General features: G+C 38.7%; 1 protein-coding gene across 21 annotated transcripts in view; it reads right to left on the bottom strand.

Moving 5' to 3' along the window:
• The window catches only part of ANK3 (ankyrin 3), a 328888-nt gene that overhangs the window by 206800 nt on the left and 101757 nt on the right, over nt 1–20331 (bottom strand). For all 21 annotated transcript variants that reach the window (XM_037062711.1, XM_037062709.1, XM_037062715.1 and 18 more), the window contains exons 2-7: nt 17105–17206; nt 16603–16701; nt 16292–16390; nt 10008–10106; nt 4705–4890; nt 2769–2867 (exon numbers count right to left, since the gene is read on the bottom strand). In XM_037062711.1, the coding sequence (XP_036918606.1) occupies nt 2769–2867; nt 4705–4890; nt 10008–10106; nt 16292–16390; nt 16603–16701; nt 17105–17206 (684 nt within the window). The remainder of the gene's footprint in view (nt 1–2768; nt 2868–4704; nt 4891–10007; nt 10107–16291; nt 16391–16602; nt 16702–17104; nt 17207–20331) is intronic.

Raw genomic sequence — 20331 nt, 5'->3', positions numbered from 1 at the left:
AAATCACCAGAAAATCGATCTGTATGGAAACCTTACAACCAAAGAATTACAGAAGTCACATCAATCGAGAAGGGTAGGAGGGGTGGAGACAAGGAGACACAGAACGGGCAGTCCCACACCCACACGTGGTAGATAAAAATCGGGAGGGATACCTCAGCAGTGCGGGATCCCTGCCCACACCAGACCACCCAGCCCAGGTTCCAGTGGCAGGAAGGCAAGTTCCCCTAACTTGTGGCTGTAAAAATCAGTGGGCTTGGGGCAGTGGAAGAGACCAAGGGATTCTCAGGCATCTCCACTTAAATGGCCTGTAGTAGTCTCAGGACTCAGGCACACTCCCTCCCTCTGGGCTCCAGCACCGGGACACTGGCTGGGAGGGCACCAGTGGCAGAGGGGGAGAAACTGAGCTGTCTGCCATGAGGGCAAGTGCCAGGGGACAGCGTTCTCCCAGATAAAACTCCAGAGGCCAGGCAGCACAGTGTCCTTTTTCTGAGCCCTCCCCTACACAGAGCTACAGAGCAGTGACACCATATCTGAGACTCTGTCAACCTGGTTCACATGGGTTGCCCCTCCTGGTGATTACCTAAGGCTCCACCTACCCCATCCAATTTATGGGTGTGCTCTTCCACAATAGGTCATCCTACCAAGACAGGGAGTCAAGGCAGCTCTACTTAATACATAGAAACAAACACAGGGAGGCTGCTAAAACAAGAAGATAAAGAAATATGTCCCAATGAAAGAACAGGAAAAAAAACTCCAGAAAAAGAACTAAACATGGAGATAAGCAGTCTATCAGACGCAGAGTTCAAAACACTGGTTATAAGGATGTTCAAGGAACTCACTGGGTACTTCAACAGCATAAAAAAAGATCCGGGCAGAAATGAAGTTTACACTAAGTAAGATAAAGAAAAATTTATAAGGAATCAACAGCAGAGTGGATGAAGCCAAGAAACAAATCAATGATTCGAAACATACGGAATAAAAAACATTCGATTGGAACAACCAAAAGAAAAAAGAATCCAAAAAATCAAGGATAGTATAAGGAGACTCTGGGACAACTTCAAATGTATGAACATTTGCACCACAGGGGTGCCAGATGGTGAAGAGAGCAACAAATTGAAATTTTATTTGAAAAAATAATGAAAGAAAACACCCCTAATTTAGTGAAGGAAATAGACATACAAGTTCAGTAAGCACAGAGAGTCCCAAACAAGTTAGACCCAAAGAGGAACACACCAAAACACATCATAATTAAAATGCCAAAGGTTAAAGACAAAGAATCTTAAAAGCAGTAAGAGAAAAGCAGATTAATTATCTGCAAAGGACTTTGCATAAGACTGTCAGCTGATTTCTCAAAAGAAACTTTGCAGGCTAGAAGGGACTGGCAAGAAGTATTTGAAGAGATGAAAAGCAAGGACCTACAACCTAGATTATCCAGCAATGCTATCATTTGGAATCGAAGGGCAGATAAAGTGTTTCCTAGATAAGATAAAGTTAAAGGAGTTCATCATTACCAAGCTCCTATTATATGAAATGTTAAAGGAAATTATATAAGAAAAAGATCAAAACTATGAACATTAAAATGGCAACAAATTCACAAGAATCAACAACTGAATCTAAAAAAATAAACTGAGCAAAAAGCGGAACAGAAACAGAATCACAAACACGGAGATCATTTGGATGGTTACCAGCTGGGAGGTAGAAGGGGGAGAATGGGGGGAAAGGTGCAGGGATTAAGAAGAACAAATTAGCAGGGACAGAACAGACAGGGGGATGTTAAGAACAGCGTAGGAAATGGAGTAGCCAAAGAACTTACGCATGACCCACGGACACGAACTAAGGTGGGGGATTGCTGAGGGAATTCAGGTACTGGGTGGAGGGGGGCAAAGGGGGAAAATTGGGACAACTGCAACAGCAATAATCAATAAAATATATTTAAAAATAATGATGTGTCAGACACTGCCAAGTGCTTTACATACATGCTTCTTAATTCTCACAGTGACCCAATGGGGGAGCAATAATATTATTATATTATTATTTAATATCATAATTCATATTATTTTATCTTATAAATGAGGAAACTGGTGAATACAGAGAAAAAAGTTGAAGCCAAAATTTGAACCCAGGGAGACTAGATCCCAAGCCCATATTTCAGCCACTGTTCTAGTCTGTTTCCTTCTTCATTTCTCCATCTGAAGATGATGTATCTGATGACTGAGCCTAGCACAAAACTGATTTTCCCATTCAGAGCAGTATTACTCTGGTCAAATGCCCACATTGCTGTTTAGTGATACAAAATACCTTAATTCCTTTCTCCATGAATATGAGCTTACTCAGGTTACAGAACCTTGTTGCTCATCATGCAAGTTTGTCGGGGATAGAAGATAAAAGCAAAAGATGGTTACTATTATTTGGGTACTGAAGTTCAGGCCTCATCCAGGTATTCCAGCACACTTCCACCTGTAAGGTCAAGATCGTGATATCTGGAGTCCTGGTGGCTGCCCCTTGACCAAATTCTAATGGTCTCAGAAATTTCAACTTGGGGAAATGTTTGTGGTTTCCAGTCATTATTACTTGAATTACATCTTCCGTATAGTCACATATATAGGTATCACTACCCACCCCCATCTTGGTTCACTTTTCCTACTAGGAAACAGGCACATCTGATTAAAAGCAAGACAGTGTGTCTCCAGCTCCTCCCCATGTTGGGAAAGGAAGGTTAAGAATGACTTCAAATGCTTTAAAGGAACGCCACATCCTAGTGCTCTTACCCTTGCAGTGAAGTCCACGGCAGCCGCTCGGTTCAACAGCAACGTGGCCACATTGATATTTCCGTAGTGGGCAGCTATGTGGAGCGGAGTGAAGCCACTCTGTAAAGAGACCACAGCAGACGTTCAATTGGTTCCCACTGGCCCCTGCTTTGACATGCTAACACCAGCACCCTGCCCAAATAAAAAATGAGGAAGCAAAATACGCTGAGGACCACATTCCATTCTGTACTAGGTTTCTTTCGGTTAGTGCCAATTGCTCATAGGGTTGCAAATAAATGCCAAAGTCACAGGCAGAGGAATAGCCAGGAAGGAACCAAGGGTGGAGACTGAGCGATTTTAGTAACCCGGTAAGCAGTACATAGAGAAGCCAACCTTTCAAAACGTTAAAATAGGAAGGATAAGAACAATCTTTAGAGCTCATATAAAGTTCAATTAGTACCAACTCTTTTATTATTGATGACAGAATTGTCCATTGATACTCTTTGCCAAAATCCAATCAGCTTTATATATACAATATAAGGTCGAATTATAACGATAAGAGCAATTTGGGGGAAGAGGCGCGCAACAATCAGATGATTGCATTCCATAAAGAATCCACAAGTTGGTCTCTTTATTAGCAAATGCCTATTCAATAACACACTTGTTCTGGATTATTTATACCAAGTCATTTTACTTCCTTACAAATGCTAAAACATGCAGTGATTCACTTAGTCCCCAAAGATTGAAACCTTAAAGGAACTAGATGCATTTCTAAATTGTTAGCAAGCTTTGTAGCCATGCTAGCGATCTCACTGACTCTTGTGAAAGGGTGGATCATATCCGTACGGTTCTGAGGGGAATTTGATTTTGCTGACACCACTGAGGGTAAGTGTCATGCACAACTCTACAGAATCAGTCCTGGAAGAGTAGAATGACAGGGTTGTCTGCAGCTTTAGGTAGAGCTGATAAGCATCTAATGGGTTGGAACTCCGTTCCACACACCTCTATGGCAACACCCTTAAGTTTCAAGAATTCCTCATTCCTCCTTACAAAGACCAGGTTTAGCTGCAGAAAGCCCTGGTAATCAAACTACCATCTTCTCTGGCACATGCTACTTTGGGGCAGGGTCAGAAAGCAGGTATCTAGCCTACAGAAGGCAATGCAAAGAAGAAGGAAAAGAAATGAGGCCGCAGCACTAAGGAATGGGAAGATGATGATGCAGATATAGGTTATATGTATACATGTATATATATATGTACCTCTGTTGTTCTATTCACCACCATCTAGGTTAACACATTTGGAAGCAAAGAGGAGGAAAAAATGAACGGTTAGTTCACTATCAGTGATATGGCCTGCACAGAGTTCATGGCAGCTAGGTGAAGAGGAGGAAAGCTACAATGGAGGGACAACAGGCACAGAAAGAAAGCTAGACTGAATGAAGGGCTACCAGATGGCCTACTCCAAATGCCACATTTCCTTCACAGAGTCTCTCCAGTAACACATGTCAGGACACTGGGAATTTTTGGCTGGGACTCTGGCTGCTGGCATACTCGCCACAGCTGGGCAATACTCAGTGCATTGCCTGTCATCTAGATATCAACCAAAAGGTGATTTGCACACACTGTTGTTAGCATGTTGTAGTTTTTCACCCTGATGTTTGAGCTGAAGTGTTAAATACATTACAAATATATCGGAAGGAAGGAGACTACCTGGCTCATATCAATCAACACAGAGGTGGCCTCCCTGTTAGCATGCATAGGGAAGCATCCACAGTTACTTCCTGGCTTTGCAGGCTAGGGGGGCCATGCTCCGATTGGCTGGCGTGGACTCACACTGTTGTCCTTTCCAGTGAAGTTGAATGTTGGCGTAGGCTTGCCAAAAGGGAGACCAAGCATCCCCAAGTTAGGGTTCCTAACCCAGGATGGCTGCAGGACAGGCCGCTGTCCTGGTGCCTCACCTTTGATTCCACGTCCGCGTTGTTGTCGTTCTGCAGCAGCAGGGCGGCAGCTTTCGTGTCGTCCTTTCGGGCGGCGATGTGAAGAGCTGGAAGACGCACTTTTCCTTTAGTGTCATTTTCTAGCAGGAGGGAAACTACTTGATCGTGACCTTGCTGCAAAGCTACTGCCAATGGTGTGAAGCCATCCTGCAAATAAATGGATGGGTCAAGACTGGTTCCGATGCATTTTTGCTTTTTGATTAACAAGTAAAGAAGGTGACCGAGTGCCAATTTTTGTTTAGGGTTATTAAATCTAACATATGGAAGTAAACATATGAGGCTGGCAAAAGCAGGTGTATGGCTCTGAGTATGTGAAACACAGTTTATTCTTGTATTGTAATTTATTAGCTATTACATTATTTATTTGTATTACAAGTGTAAACCTACTTTTGCCCACCCCTGTTTAAATGAAAAGACATTTTCAAATATACATATATCAAAGCAGAAAATAATTACATATTTGCAATAAGTTTATGGGGTTTTCTTTCTGTTAAAAAGTGACGGACATTAATTGGGTAAATTTTGAAAATACACAAAAGCACTACATAGAAAAAAAAGCCACATGCCACAATAAAATCTCAATGAAAACAATAACATTTCAGGTTAAGTCCCAGCACATTTTTCAAAAGAGCCCCAATGGTATCACTGGTTTACATGTAAGAAGATGAAGTTCAGAATGTAATTTAATGTTATGAGAAAAGTAATCTATATTACCATGTAAATATATGATATTGTTTTCATAAAGAAAACGATGTGTGTATTGGGTACATGTATAACGTGTGCATAGCATTTAAGTAAGCTATAAAAATTTCCGCTGATATTTTAAAATTGGAGAACCTGACTGGTTCATCACTGCACTGTTGCCTAGCAAGACACCTGATGTTCACTCAGTATGTGTGAATCAATGAATGGCCATCTCTGCTGTTTTAAGGAAGGTCTACATAAAAAATTCTTGGCTTCTCTGACCAGAGAGGGACCAGAGACCATGCAGAATATGACTCATATATCCGGACACACATATTTGTACATTTTGCATTGCCCTGGGGCTGGCTGCGCAAAGAGGAGAGACAGCTACAGATGCCACTGGTTAATTAATAGGTGGATGATTTAGTGTTGTTGACTGGAGAATAAATAGCATGAAGGGAACTCCTATGACTGTCTCAAAAATTTTACTTCTGAGATGCTTTCATTACCATAAACTCAGAAGACTGCTTAAGTTGTTTTTACTAGAGAACTGGCAAGCTACTTATTACTTTATTGGGGTCCAGATATTTTATTTCTGTAGTCCTTGTGGTACAGATTGAGGACTATTCTAACCAAAAAAAAAAAAAAAAAACATTCATAGAGAGAAAGAGAAAACCTAGTTTGTTGCATACTGGTGTCTCGTTGGTCTTTCTAAAAGACCACTTTCCTCATTCTTTCGTTGCTGGCAAACAGAGAAGGTCTTCTACTACATATTTGACTGAATGCAAATTAGCACATTTATATTCAAGGATGTGGAAAATATTGGTCCCAAAGCACCTAAGGGACAATATTGCCCAGGCTCTTCTCCTATCAACCCTTTCTTCCAGTCCCCTTACTCCCTGTGGCCTGCCTGGCGTCCACACTCATCTAACTCCCCCACTCCGGCATGTCCTCCTCATTCTGCAAGTGACAGTTCTCTCTACTCTCCATGCTTCAAGATCTGGCTGAAGCCCCACCTACTCCTTCAACTTTTCCAATAAGATCCGAAAGAGGGGAGGGATGAGCACTGATGTAACCAGAAGAATGCTCCAGGCAGCCATAAATAAGATAACAGGAAAAGGCTGCAGCCAAGACATCGCCCAAATGGTATCACTGGTTTACTTGTAAGCACATAAAGTTCAGAATGTAATTTAATTTTATGAGAAAAGTAATCTATATTACCATATAAACATATGTTGTTTTCATAAAGATAACTATGTGTGTATTATGTACATGTACAAAAAATCTGGATGAATAAACAAAATGCTATCTTAAGGGAAAATTAACAATGGCTTTCTCTTCTTTTTGCTTTTTTCACACCTTCTCATTTATGTACTGTATTATTTCTGCAAAAAAGTACATTTTTTAAAGATAGAGAGGCTAAAAGGAAATGTTAGCAGTTAACATTCCACCTCGATTTTGAAACCTGAACAAAAAGGGGTAACAATGATAATCTGCTTCTGTTCTAAATCAAAACTAAAGGGCTGCATGTCCACTGATAGGAAATTTTAAATCCAGGGGGCACACACACAAAGAAAACCACTCTGCGCAAAAATAAAGGGCAACTGAGAGCACTGGCATCACCAACAAGAATGCACTGCCTGTATCATCCAATGAAAGACAAAGATACCAGTTCTACAGTGTTAATTGCTAATATTAGCAGCTGTATATTTTGTTTCCAAACGAAGTTTAAATCGTTTGGTTCGCTCTGTGCAGTTATTTTGAAGAGAAAAACACATGCCCCAAGGAAATGTGACAGATGCCCCATGAGAACCTTCACTGCCACGTGGGGCATCTGGCACCGTGCTTAGAAAGTGCGGGTGGAGCGCAGGAGCACACGCGAGGTGGGCAAGAGCAGGTGACAGCTGTGACTGTGAGAAGGTTCACCCTTACACTCTTATTCACTATTATATTATTTATTTGTATTATAGCAGTAAACCTATTTTTGCCCACCCCGGTACATTAACCTCATGTTCCAAAGTCTTAATTAACAGAAAAGGAAGATATATATGGAACTGATATGATATGCTGTGCACCGTAATATAGAAATGGTTTAAAAACCACAATCATGCCAAAGATTTGATCCATAAGTGCAACATGCATATGAAAAAAATACATATTGAACAAACTTAGCAATATCACATCACTTAATGAATTAAAAATTCTGTTAAAGTTTGCCATGTAAGTGATCCTTTAGTTGCCTCCTACTGTCTGTTCTGTAAATACAAACTCCTGTAAAAATGACACCAATATCATTGCTAATAAAAGAGCCATACTATACTTAAAACATTTCACGAATAAAACATCTTATTTCTTGTTGTTTTGGTAATTGTCTGATACCAGAATCCAAAAGAAGAGAGAAAAATTCACTCAAAGGTTCAAACATCTCCAGATAATCAGACAGCTCTTGTTGGTGGAGTCAGGCACCAGGAAAGCTTGTGAAGACATGAGTGTGACTTATTTTTTAACAATTTACATACTGTGTTTTTAAAAGCTACCAAAAAGATAACATGAAACTAAGTTAATAAAGAAGTAAAAATAGTGTTTAATATATTCTTTGTGACTGAATTAGTGGTTTGAGGATCCCACACACTTTTTCTTTAAGTTAGTTGTAGTGCCTCTTTGTGGACCTCGAAAGCTTAAAACAATACCAGAGAATTAAGTGAGCTTTTGACAGTTAGTTTACCAGGTAATTCAGATCAACTAGCAGGGAGTTGGGCTTATGTTTGCTTCTAAAGGAGAGATATTTAGTGATCTGTACATCACTGTCCAAAAAAAAAAAAAAAAAGAATACTACCTGTCCTTCACAGACAAAAAAAAAGTACTATGAAATCACTTTCATTAGGCTTTTTATTTATTTAGGGTTTCCATCCAAAAATGGGAGTGGATTTTCTTATTCCATGATGTCCACTCCCGCCCCCACTTCCCCTGCACATCGTGCCTGAGACACTGCACTCGGGTGAGCTGCCCGCTAGCTGGGAACAGAGGCTCTGCCCTGCCTCTATCTCATGTGTGTTCTTTTGTTATAAACCCAGCAGTTATTTCTTCACTAGCTTTGAGGATATAATTATTTTGAAAACACCCGTTCTCATGATAAAAAATCCCCAACAGCACTGAAGGGTGTAAAGTTAAAAGTAAGGCTCCCTCCTAATTCCCAGAATAAATCACGAATAACATTACACTAGGGACAGTTTTCTGTATCAATACATATAGTTTTTCCTCAATTTTAATAACCCTGAACAGCATTTTATTGTGTAATTATAGCAATATTGATGAAATCGGTTTCCTGATGGGTGCACGTTTAGGTTCTCATTTGCAGAAAATGTTATTAATTATGTTGAACTTCTTACATACTATTGTTGCGTTCTCCTCTAATATACCTTTAATGTGAGTTCTTAGAAGTGAAACTGCTAAATTAAAATGTGTGAAATATTCATTTTTAATAATCATGGCTAAATGTCCTGCAAAAGTGCAGCAGTCAGCTATCCCCTTCACCGAGATTGCAGGGAAGTTCTGATTTCTCGCACCGCTCCAATTTCCCCTCCACGCATGGGTATAAGAATAGACCTCATTTTTGCCTGATTAATAAATGAATGTTTCCTTGACTATGAGGGAAGGGGAGACATTTTCATACATTTAAGGTAATCCACATTTCTGTTCCTGTGAACTCCCTCTTCATTTATTTAGTGGTTTCCCCAGAAGGGGATCTCAGAGGCTGGATGGGGTTATATGTGGCTACCTCATTCCCACCTTTCTTGTCTCAGGAAACACATCTGAATGCAAATAAGAGGAGCGGTATTATGACACAGATAGCCCTGCATTATCTGTCCTAATTCATTATTTTGTTAAAATATACAGAACACCCCAATGCTATTCCTTTATTATGAGCAATAGATTTCTAGTGATATACTTCATAAGTATCACAGTCTTTCATCCAAATTAGTTTAAAAATAACTTCATTACCCAGCATAGTACAAATGATTTAAGAAACTTTGTATTTTAAAATTATTCTTCTATTCAAGACTGCAAAGATGTTTCTTCAAATACCACTTTTATTTAGTACTTAAAAATATATACTAATTTTGTTTGAAATTATGAATTAAGTCTAATTAGTTGACTTTAGAAATCTATGAATTCGATTATTATTATGCTAACTTAAATTTGGAAAAATAGAGATTTAAAACTTATGTTTTATTATTAAACTATTTCAAACCAGTGGTTGCCTTTAAAGCAAAATTATAAAAAGAGCAGAAAAGTGTTCTCAAGCAAATATGTAAATATTAAATAAATAGCTTAATTACAGGGTAGGGCTAGGCACTTCAGAGCAGAAGGGGTGTCTACATAATGGAAAATTGTTTAAAATTAAAAATAGATGTTCCAATGTATTTCGTAAAAATGTATGAACCCACATATTAATATACAACTGCAATTAAAATACCAGCAAGAAAAATTATAAATGTTTGAACTCCAGGTTCACAAAACGCCTCATAAACACAGAACCTCCGCCCCTCCTCCCCCCCAGAAAGAGTCAAAGGCCTTACCTCCGTGGCCAGGCTCTGGCTAGCTCCGTTGTCAAGAAGGAACTTGACGACTTCCAGGTGGTTTTCCTGGGCTGCCATGTACAGTGGCGTGAAACCATTCTGCAAAATAGAAATAGAATATCTATGGCTTTCTAGAGCCAATGCATATTTCTACTGGGCTGATGGTATTATATGTTTCAGGAACTGCTCACATATAATTTTAATATTGATGATACCTTAATATAGATATTTATTAATGTAGATATTTATTAATGTCAATACATAATAGTATAGATAGAATTTGTAATATAAATACAATTCACTACTATACTTCGTAATTCATAGTTTGAAAGTAGTTCATAGTTAACAGTCTAATTCATATGAATATATCCACTTTAGTTAAATGAGTACATCCATTTAACCACTTGATTGAGTGTCTACCACAAGTAATGAATCTTATTAGATGTCAAAAGAATATGAAGACAAATACATTTGATCATCATATCTCCCAAGCATTACCTATTTTAAATAAATGATGCAATACTTGTACATAAAACTAAGCATCTGAAATAGTTCCTACTTTGAAAAGAATTTATATTAATTTCAAATGCCTTCACACTTACCATGGATGGAGTAACTTAGAGCAAAGGAAAGAACACTGATTTGCAAAAGGGTATACTTCAATTTCAAGGTAGAATTTGACAAGCAGTCTATTTTAACTTTTGTTCCTTTCATTTTTTAACAAAAACACAGTATTTTCATGTTCAGGATATATACACATATATGTATATATTTACACATACACGTATATATTTATACATATACATGCATATAAACACCCTGTATGTGTGTGTTTGTTTGAAATGTGCCCAACTAACAAAGAACTCGAATTCAAATAAATGAATGTGTACATTTGAAGCTTCTTATTAAAAACATATTGCATGTGTTTGTTCTTTAGAACAATATAGTTTGCATCTATGAGATACTGTATTTTAAAATCTTACTGCAAGATATATACATCAAAACATTTTTAAACTATAATAAATTATCTTTGAATAAATTCTTCAGAATGTAATTCCATTTAACTGAAAGTTCTAGAAATTTTATTGTATAGATATGCAATTTCGAAGAATAAAAATAAATTCTCAATGACATGTTATCAGATATTACTCAAACTTTTGCAATTCAAAAGGCTAGGCTCATCATTATAGATATCAATTACTATATAATTACCATCCTTATCAATAATTCAACCTCTGGTGACCTTACTTTTTGGCTTAAAGCTGAGAATGAATAAGTTAAAAAGATCCTGAGCAGATAAAAGCAGTCACATAACGGATCTACCATGGCATATATAACTTCATTCATCAGAGAGGTCCTCTCTTCTGCTTACTCTGTTTTACATGTAATTGTAACAACCTAGGTTATCCGGTTCCCAAGCTCAAGATTAGAGACACAAAATTAGAGGCAGTAAAATATGATGCAGTACTCGAGCTTCTTTGTTTTTTTATCCTCATCTGACGACAGGTTATTGATTTTAGAGAGAGGGGGGGAAACATCAATGTGAGGGAAACACCGACTGTTCGTTCACCTCTCCTATGCATCCCAGCTGGGATTAAACCCGCAACTTCCACCTGTGCCCTGACTGGGAATTGAATCCATGACCCTTCAGTTTAAGGGACAAGGCTTCAAACAACTGAGCCGCACCTGGCAGGGCTCAAGCTTCCTCCTTTTAAATTATCTGCCTAGGAACACCAGTGAGGCTCATGTTACTCTGTTCTATCATGAAAGGTTTGATCCACAGTAAGCATGAAGCAGAGTAACCGCAGCACAGTGTGCCTGTGTGTCCATGGGCATCTGCGTGTCTGGGTTTCACCTGTCACTGCTCCCAGAGCTATTCAGGAAAACTGAACTGTGATTAAGATGATCCTTATCATGCTGTCGGCTGTTTTCTCATTTTCCTATTTGACCACAATAAAAGATCATTTGTTTGATCCTTGGTTAACTCCAATCTCCCTTAAAAATCAAAACCAAAATAAAAAAAAAACAATAAAAAATACTAAGGAAAAACAGGTGAAAACTGTGTGGATTTTCTGTACATCTCAGTGAACCTACTGAGTAGCTTTCCTCATCAGCTGAAATTTCCAGATGGAAGGTTCAGATTTTAGAAATAAGGTTTTTAGGGAAACATTCCAAAGTGGATGTTATTCTTTCAGATATAAATATCATCTATGTAATTTATGTCAGTGGCTTCTCAATTTCAGGGGGAAGGTCTGCTGGAGTTCAAGGTTATGTAAGAAACACTGATCTACCTACAAATGCCTGGCTTCTACACCAATGCACATCCACTGTTCTTGAGGTTACTGTCCAGTACCGATCGTTTTATGACATAGAAGGAAATCCAAAATCAGGCACTGAAATTTAGGGGATGCTGTTCTTACAGACCTGGAGCTTCCAAGGGGGATTCTTAAGATGTACAACTTTTAAGTCCTCCCATCACCCTTTTTACAATGTCAGAGTGAAATGCGTCGAACTAGAATTACTCAGAAATGAGAAGTAGGTAAGAGTCCAAGCAAAATGAGGCCATGAATAAAAATATTCCCACTATTCTCTAGCACAAAGAGGTGTATGCAAGGAATTCAATGTGCTGTCATTGGACAACCTTCAGCTGAAATAATTTTCTGTGAAAGAGAATCTGGATTTGGAGAACGATCAGATTACTGAAAAAATGCTCTTTTTCTCTTCAGAGAAGATGTACATCACTGCTTTTATATTAATTTCCTAACTTAGGAAATTTCCAAAAGAAAGAGCTGGCCAAAAAGGAACATATGGGCACCCAATTTACATTTTCTTTTCTGCAGCAACAATCGATGCAATTCCCAAAAGGCAGGGCTGCTCAACACTGATCGAGTGAGCTCTCGAACGTCTGGTTTAACCCAATATCCTCAATACCTTTGCTCTGAACATTCACTGTGGTCTTACAATATTCGTGCAAATCTGCAGACTTACAATTTTGTGGACGGCACTGAAGCATGCTATCTTGTATTCACCAAATAAAATAAAATATAAAGTTCTTCTGTTACTTAATTTAAGAAAGGGCTTAAAATTCATCCACGAGATTTTCTTATCCACTGTAGTTTCCTAGGGCCAGTCTTTGTATGTCAGAAAGTGCTGCTCTTAATTAAAATGTTAAGGCATGGTGATCCATTTGCACTGATGTACACACGGAGGCAGGCTGCAAGGTTAAAGGTCAGAGAGGATCTATGGGAACCACACCCATTGTTTCACTTCATCAGGACCTTCCCACCATAGGAAACATTAAAAACTAGGGAAAGACCAAAGAGGCTCTGGCTTGAAGAGTCTTTTCTTTGTTAGCACAACTATGAACACTTGTCCAATTAGAATACTTTGGTAGTTAACATAAAATACTATGTGAAACAGACTTTGCTTTTTTATAAAAAGAACTGGCTTCTTTGCTTCTTTTTGGTGTCCTATAGTATAAATTAAAGACAGGGAAGGAGCAAACAGTGAAGATGTCATTTGACATGGCAGTTTGACCTTGCTGCTGTATTTTGCACCATGTATTAAAGACTTAATCATAGTAGTGTTATTTATAGCCATAATTTAATTATTCAACCGGATTTCTTTCTCCAGGTAGGCCTAAATGATTCCTGGGACATAAAGTAAAATAAGAAAACGTTAACACTTAAAATCAAGGCAACAACAAAAATAAGTTTAAAATAACATCTACAAGTTTGTACTTTACAGAGCCTTGGTTTATAAGATGAGAACTTGATATTGCCCAATGTTATTTTTATTTCCAATGTAAGATAATTTTTTATATTTAAGAAAGATCAAGGATTCTCCCTGCACTCTTTTCTATTGGCTATTAAATGTTGCCTAGAAGGTAAAATTTCACCTAGATAGGGATGCCATCCTTGTTAAATATATATTCCTGTGATGTTTTAATGTGTTGCCACATAAACGGAATTTATCTCATTTCCTGGAGTCATTGTTTGTTCTTTAGAAGCGCTCCTATTGAAAAGTTGTTAGCAAGAATTATCGTCGAAACTCATTCTGCTGCCTGGCCAGCTCATTACCTATTCTGTCCACGGAACGATGCAGTGCAGAAGGCACTTGGGGACAGGTGTCCAGTGGAAGAAAGGCATGCTCTACCGTGAACCGCGTAGCACGTCATGCCAGGCACAGCTGCACGGAGCGGGCGTTTCACAGTCTGTGTTCCTCTCCTTCATTTCATCATCACTAGGGAATGTGCACGAGTTGAAATCAAATCTGGTTAGGATTTTACTTTGACTGCAGCTTCTGCCAGATGATGCAGAGAAGGTTTGAAACTATAGCTGCTCTAAACATTAGTCAAGAATGAGTGGGATGTTTAAAAGGAGGAGGTTTACTTTTCTTCCCTCGGGCGAAAGAAGGAAATGAAACGGAGTCAATTTTTTTCCACTATCTCAGAGCTTACTATTACTTATTTCCCAATAAAAAGTTTTAAGAGCATTTGAAAAACGTTGGTTTAAAAGCCTGATGCTTCTCTTCCAGGCAGCCGGTCTGTACTCTACTTGTCACTATTCAACTTCACAACTTTCCTTTCTGGAGAAGCATTACTACCCCTAGTGAAGTGTCATAGGGAATCAGAGTTAAGTGGCATGGCCCAGATAAGAAAGGTCTCACCACGGGGAACCAGAATGAGGTTAGACCAAACATACAAGAAGTCAGCTCGTGCCCAAAAGCACTGGGAAGCTCCTTTTCCATGACACTCATGTTGAAGGGCATCAGAGAGTTCATTGCTGTGGCTGTAGTGACACGGGAGGAAGTCCCTGCCGTTCTGTGGGCCCATGAAATACAGGCAGCTCCTGGTACCCCAGGATAATCAGTACTGAGGAAGGCTGAGGAAACCAAGTGCACTTAAAATAGAGATCAAAAGGAAATGAAAAGTTTGACTGAGACCTCATCTTAAAAGATAAAACTAGAGATCGTAGAACGAGTTTGTATGATTTAACAAAATGAAGGTTGTAACAATGTTCATGCATGAGATCTTAGAATGAAAAAAAAAGATTAAACCAAATATGAATTTTGTGAAGAGAAAATATAACTTCTCCAACAAAATTGTCTGATAGTTTGACATCTTTCATTTCCCTCCCCCCCCCCATAGCATAAGCAAGGACACAGTCCTTTTGCAAAAGTTATCTGAGAACCAAAGGCCTCACCTAATTTTTCTGTGTCATTTAATCATTTGATTTTCAGATCATTCCCATTTGAAACACCTAGCTGAATATCATCCTAACACTCCACACTGCCTGGTCTAACACCACCAGAAAGCCGCATACCCACAGTTTAGCTGTATACCCAGCGATTCTCTCCCACCCCTTTGTCTGGTCTCATAAAATCCTGTTTCTCCTTTTAGAAAACTTTCAGTTTTGTTGTATGATCCAGCTGTTCAACAGTCAACACCCTGGGGTAGCCTGACAAAACAGGATGGACGTCAGCACTCATCTGGAAGGAACGTTTGAGTGGGGACCAGCTTCGAGAATGGTCAGGTCCTCTGTCAGTATTTGTGTGTGATGACGATTGCTTTCCTATATAATCTCTTGCCTGTGGGGACTCAATTGATGAACAATTTAAATAATGAGGATTTATATTTCTAAACCAGTAAAATGAAGTTAATTCTTTTAGACTCAAAGTTTACCAAATGATAATCTGTTAATGTTCTTAGAACTTGATGCAAGATTCTGAGACTTTGTAGGAGGGCCACTCAATGAATTATTAGCATGTATTCATTATGAAGAATCTGGAAATTTTAAAGTTTATTCTGCATTTTTTTTCTTTTTAAATTGTTTCAGGGAACAACAGTGATAGCAGACCGGAATTAAGGCGTGTCTTCCCTTTTTCAACCAGATGAAGCACTGATATATTCTGAACCTCCAAGAGGATCTCCTCATTTATAGCAGACCCATTTCCTTGGTAGGTTAATCAACACTGAGACTGGAACTAAGCTAGCACCATGGAATAGTGTAAGACTGTGCATTATAGATGCCCCCAAACACTGTGTCTACGACAAGCAGTCATACATAGATGGGTGACTTTTAAACACCTCTACCTCTCACACATATGTACTGTAAATAAAAATATGCATAAATTTATATAACCTATAATATGTAACTATTCATTGTGTACAGCTCTTAAGTGTGGTTTTCTTAGAGGATACTTGCATATGAACCAGGCAAGGACCTGACCCAAAGAACATTATTTGTGAATTAAAATAACAAAATTACTTTATGCTGGTTTACCTGAGATTGTGCATTGACATTGGCTCCATTTGTAACCAAGACCTTGACCACCTCTGCTTGTCCAGCCAAAGATGCTATATGCAATGCTGTGTTTCCTTTCTGCAAGATGAAAAGCAAGATACATCAACACTCCTATCTTGCTCCCTGTGCTTTGACAGTTTACAAAATATCGAATCCTTCTGCTTTATGTTCTCCAAAAAGAACAAAGTTGACAAGTATTTCATGGGAAGTGTGCCCTGAATCTTATCAAGAGCTGAATCTTCGCTGAATTTGGAAGGTGATATAACAGGCGTTAAATACGTGATACTCACCTTGGTAGCTGCATCTACATTAGCTTCTCTCTGCAGCAGTTCGGAAACAACCTCGACGTGGCCTTCTTTGGAAGCGAGATGGAGCGCGTTCAACCCATTCTGATCAAAAATAAAAGGGATGCTTTACTCAGCAGGTTGAAAATAGAGCGGTAAACAGTCCACCAAGAACTCAGAAGACAACATCTCACCAACAATGACCTGCGTGTGTTCAGTGTAGGAACTTGACTTAGGAACAAAAGTAGTTGAAAATTAGGTGAGCTGTTCTAATATCATTACTTCCTGGATTTTAGGAACTAATCATTAAAGGATGCAGAACTATGTTTCTGAGTGTTGCTCTAACCAAGCAGAGAATAATTTGATAATTTAAGCTGGTGAAATTTAACAGAAACACATTGGCAACAGAGAGAAAGTCTTGGTAATATCTAACAAAAGTTTCAAGGAGTTTGAAGTCCAGGTTTTTAAGTTTTTTAACTAGAAAATAAAGGGCAAAATCACAACTCACCTGATTGCAAATGTTGATGTCAACGCCGTTTTTGATGTAGTCAAGGGCCTTTTCCAGGTGTCCCGCTCGAGCCGCCCTTAAGTAACTTGCATTGGCATCAGACTAAAAAAGAAAAAGAAAAAACATTCAATGAAAAAGGAAGCTAATATGCATGTTTGTAACTGCTCAGCTTATAATGCAAGCTAAAAAAAGTAAAACAGATTTTTAAATTGAGCTATAGGCATACCTCATGTATTGCATTTTACAGAGGTTCTAGTTTTTACATATTAAAGGCAAGACCCTCCACCAGCAAAAAGACTATGATTCACTTTACTATAGGGGTCTGCAACCAAACCCGCGATGTCTCAAAGGCGTGCCTGTATTGTATTTCTAATATGAAAATACCAATAAAAGGCCTTTGTAAGGTCACCAGAAAAAAAGACAAATTCTTTAAAAGTTAGTTTCAAGGACACAACATCACTCCTTGTAGGATATCCTAACTGATTCTGAATTGAAAGAGAATATTTTCCACCATGTATAGGCACCTTCAATCAACATAGAATTTCCAGAGAGTAAAGACAAGTCCTGTAATTTCCTGGTGGTTACATTATGAAAACCTCACTATTTTATTGTATCAGAAATTTAACATCTACTCTATTCTTTCGTAACTATCATAACCAATTTTACAATAGCTTTGCAATGACATTTGTGTTGTTATATTAATTTAACAGGAATTGTGAGTAATGATGTTCTCTTGGAGTTTCTTACAGATTGCACTTGAAGAGAATTTGTAAATGTCTACACAGATTGCAGCATGTTACTTTCCATGTATTTTCAAGGCAGTTAAAGCCAGAGCCTGGAGAAAACTCTACCAGGAGTGTTAGCAAATCAATAAATACACACAAACTTTAAAAAAGCAAATGTGTAATTTATTCACTGCAAATTTACAACTCTACATTGGTAATAAGTTTTAATACCTACAATCACACAGTTGAAACTAACTACTACTGAAATCTTTAATAGAAAAAAGACAGTGCGAGGAAAGCCTACAAGGTTGGGCTTGCATGATTTCTAAAGGAGTCTTCCTCGGTGCAGAATGAGACAATATGGAAGCAGGTTTTCCTGAATGGGCAGCCAAAAACACCTCAGCACTGGGTATCCATGCAGTCATGCAGGGTATGGCTTCAAAGAGGAATGTGTCTGTTATCAGCCCTGTGGCAAATATTGTACCTCCTTCAAAGTTCCTGTTCTGTAAAGGCTTCCCAGACCTTTCCGATAGTTTAATTGCTCAGTGCTCCCCAAGCATTATCCCAAAGCATTAATTTCTTGGAGCTCTCTTGGTATTTATCACACAGCACCACAGTTGTTGGTATATCTGTCCTTCTTTCTCCCTGAACTGTAAGCCCCTTAAGAACAGCAGAGGCGGATTAAGGAACAGGCAACTGGAAACCCACCAAAGTGCCAATCTGTGAGGAATGCTAATTCATGTCTGGAAATGTAATTGAGATGAAGGAAATTCCATCCTAGAGAAGGGTCTTTAATTCTGGTGTGGGTCAATTTAGTAAGAACTCACTTGCTCAGGATGTCAAAGGAGAGAGTGCTGCCTTTGGGGTCTCTGCCCTCCCTAGGAACATTGCACTGTTGGCATCTGCTATGGATAATTCTCTGATGTGGGGGACAGCCCTGTTTGCGTCAGTGTTTACCAGCATCCCTGGCCTCCACCAGTCAGGTACCAGGAATACCCTCTGTTTGTGACAACCAAAACTATCTCCAGAATTGCCAAATTTCCCATGGGGGGTGGTGGTGGGAGGCATAAAATCTTCCCAGTTGGGTACCACTGCTCTAAATAAATAATAAAATGATTTATTTAAAGCTTGTAGGCTTCTGTAGGCTTAAGTCTTTAGACAGGCTGGACTGCCATGTGATTTGACTAGCACAAAGTAGTGACTTCATGTATATATTTATCTGTTTCCCTGGCAGCCGGAAGCATCCCTAGCTCATAGAAGGTGCCTGTTAATGTTTTGTGATTAAATGAATGAATTAATAAGTAAATTGTGTGGAGATAATTGTATTAGATAAGATATCACCTGGAACAATAGGGAAAGCTTTATTAACAACAACAGTTATTCAAGTTGAGAATCTGCTAGGAAACAAAACTGAATGCCAGGGACTGTCAGCTAAGACACTGAGTTTGGTACCAGGGGCATATATAGATATTGACAAAATAAAACTGGGATTTGAGTCCAGCATGCAAATCATTTGCTCACTATAGAGAGTTAAGAAAGAGGAGGATAAAAAGGTATGAACCAGACAAAGGTCAAACCAAAGCTTCCAGGGATTAAAAAAAAAAGAGTCTTTAAAGAGGTGTGTTCCTTGAGAAGATTAGTGGGTTTTTTTGTTTGTTTGTTTGGTTTGTAAATTCAGTTAGAAATAAATTAGCTATGCAAAGATGGCTCATTTTAGCAGGCTCAGTGACTTATCAGTGGCTTTGCCCTGAGGGGGACTGATGTTGTTCTGGGAACAAATGACATCAGTGTGCCTGGCTATTTCAACCGCCAGGGACAACAACTGAGTTAAGCATCCCAAAGTCAGACTTCTGGTTACATAAAAACAAAGGGCAGCTACAGAAATTGTAAAAAGAGGTTGATAACAAGGACAGCCTCTATTGGTTCCAAATCTGAAAAGGTTTGGCAATCTCACACCCCGTTCATTTTCCTTTAAACTATTCTCAGAATTTTCCCACCTGAAACTGTAAAGTAAAACAAAATATAAACAATATAAACCAAATCTTCTAATTCAGTGGTTTTCTACCTATTTGGAGGTCATTTCTTTAGAGAATAATAAAGATATCAACAGTTTCTTTTCCTTCAACAACTGCACATATATGCGTGTACACACACAAATCTGCACAGACACACCAAACGTGCGCACGTACACACGATTCGTACAATATTTCATGAGGCTCGGGATGGCTAAGTGCTGGTGGAGTCATGGGCAAGAAGAGCTGTTCATGAAGGAGTTCTCTCTGAGACACCTTCACTCTGTCTACTTCACCCAATGACCCTGGAATCAAAGAATTCTCGTAAGTAGCAAATTTTCACCTGAGAATTTTAGAAAGAGAAGGAACAAAAACCTTTTTTTCTCACTTTCACTTTTTTCAGCCCTCTGTTACATGCAGACAAGCTTAACATGACAATACGAAACAATCGGCTGTGTTGTACTTTAAAGTATGGGGGGGGAAGTGAGGA

This window comes from Sturnira hondurensis, unplaced genomic scaffold, assembly GCF_014824575.4.
Source record: "Sturnira hondurensis isolate 20B ecotype Veracruz unplaced genomic scaffold, ASM1482457v3 Scaffold0014302, whole genome shotgun sequence".
Lineage (NCBI taxonomy): Eukaryota > Metazoa > Chordata > Mammalia > Chiroptera > Phyllostomidae > Sturnira > Sturnira hondurensis.
Note: the sequence above shows the minus strand (reverse complement) of the source record. Positions and strands in the feature narration are given on the sequence as shown.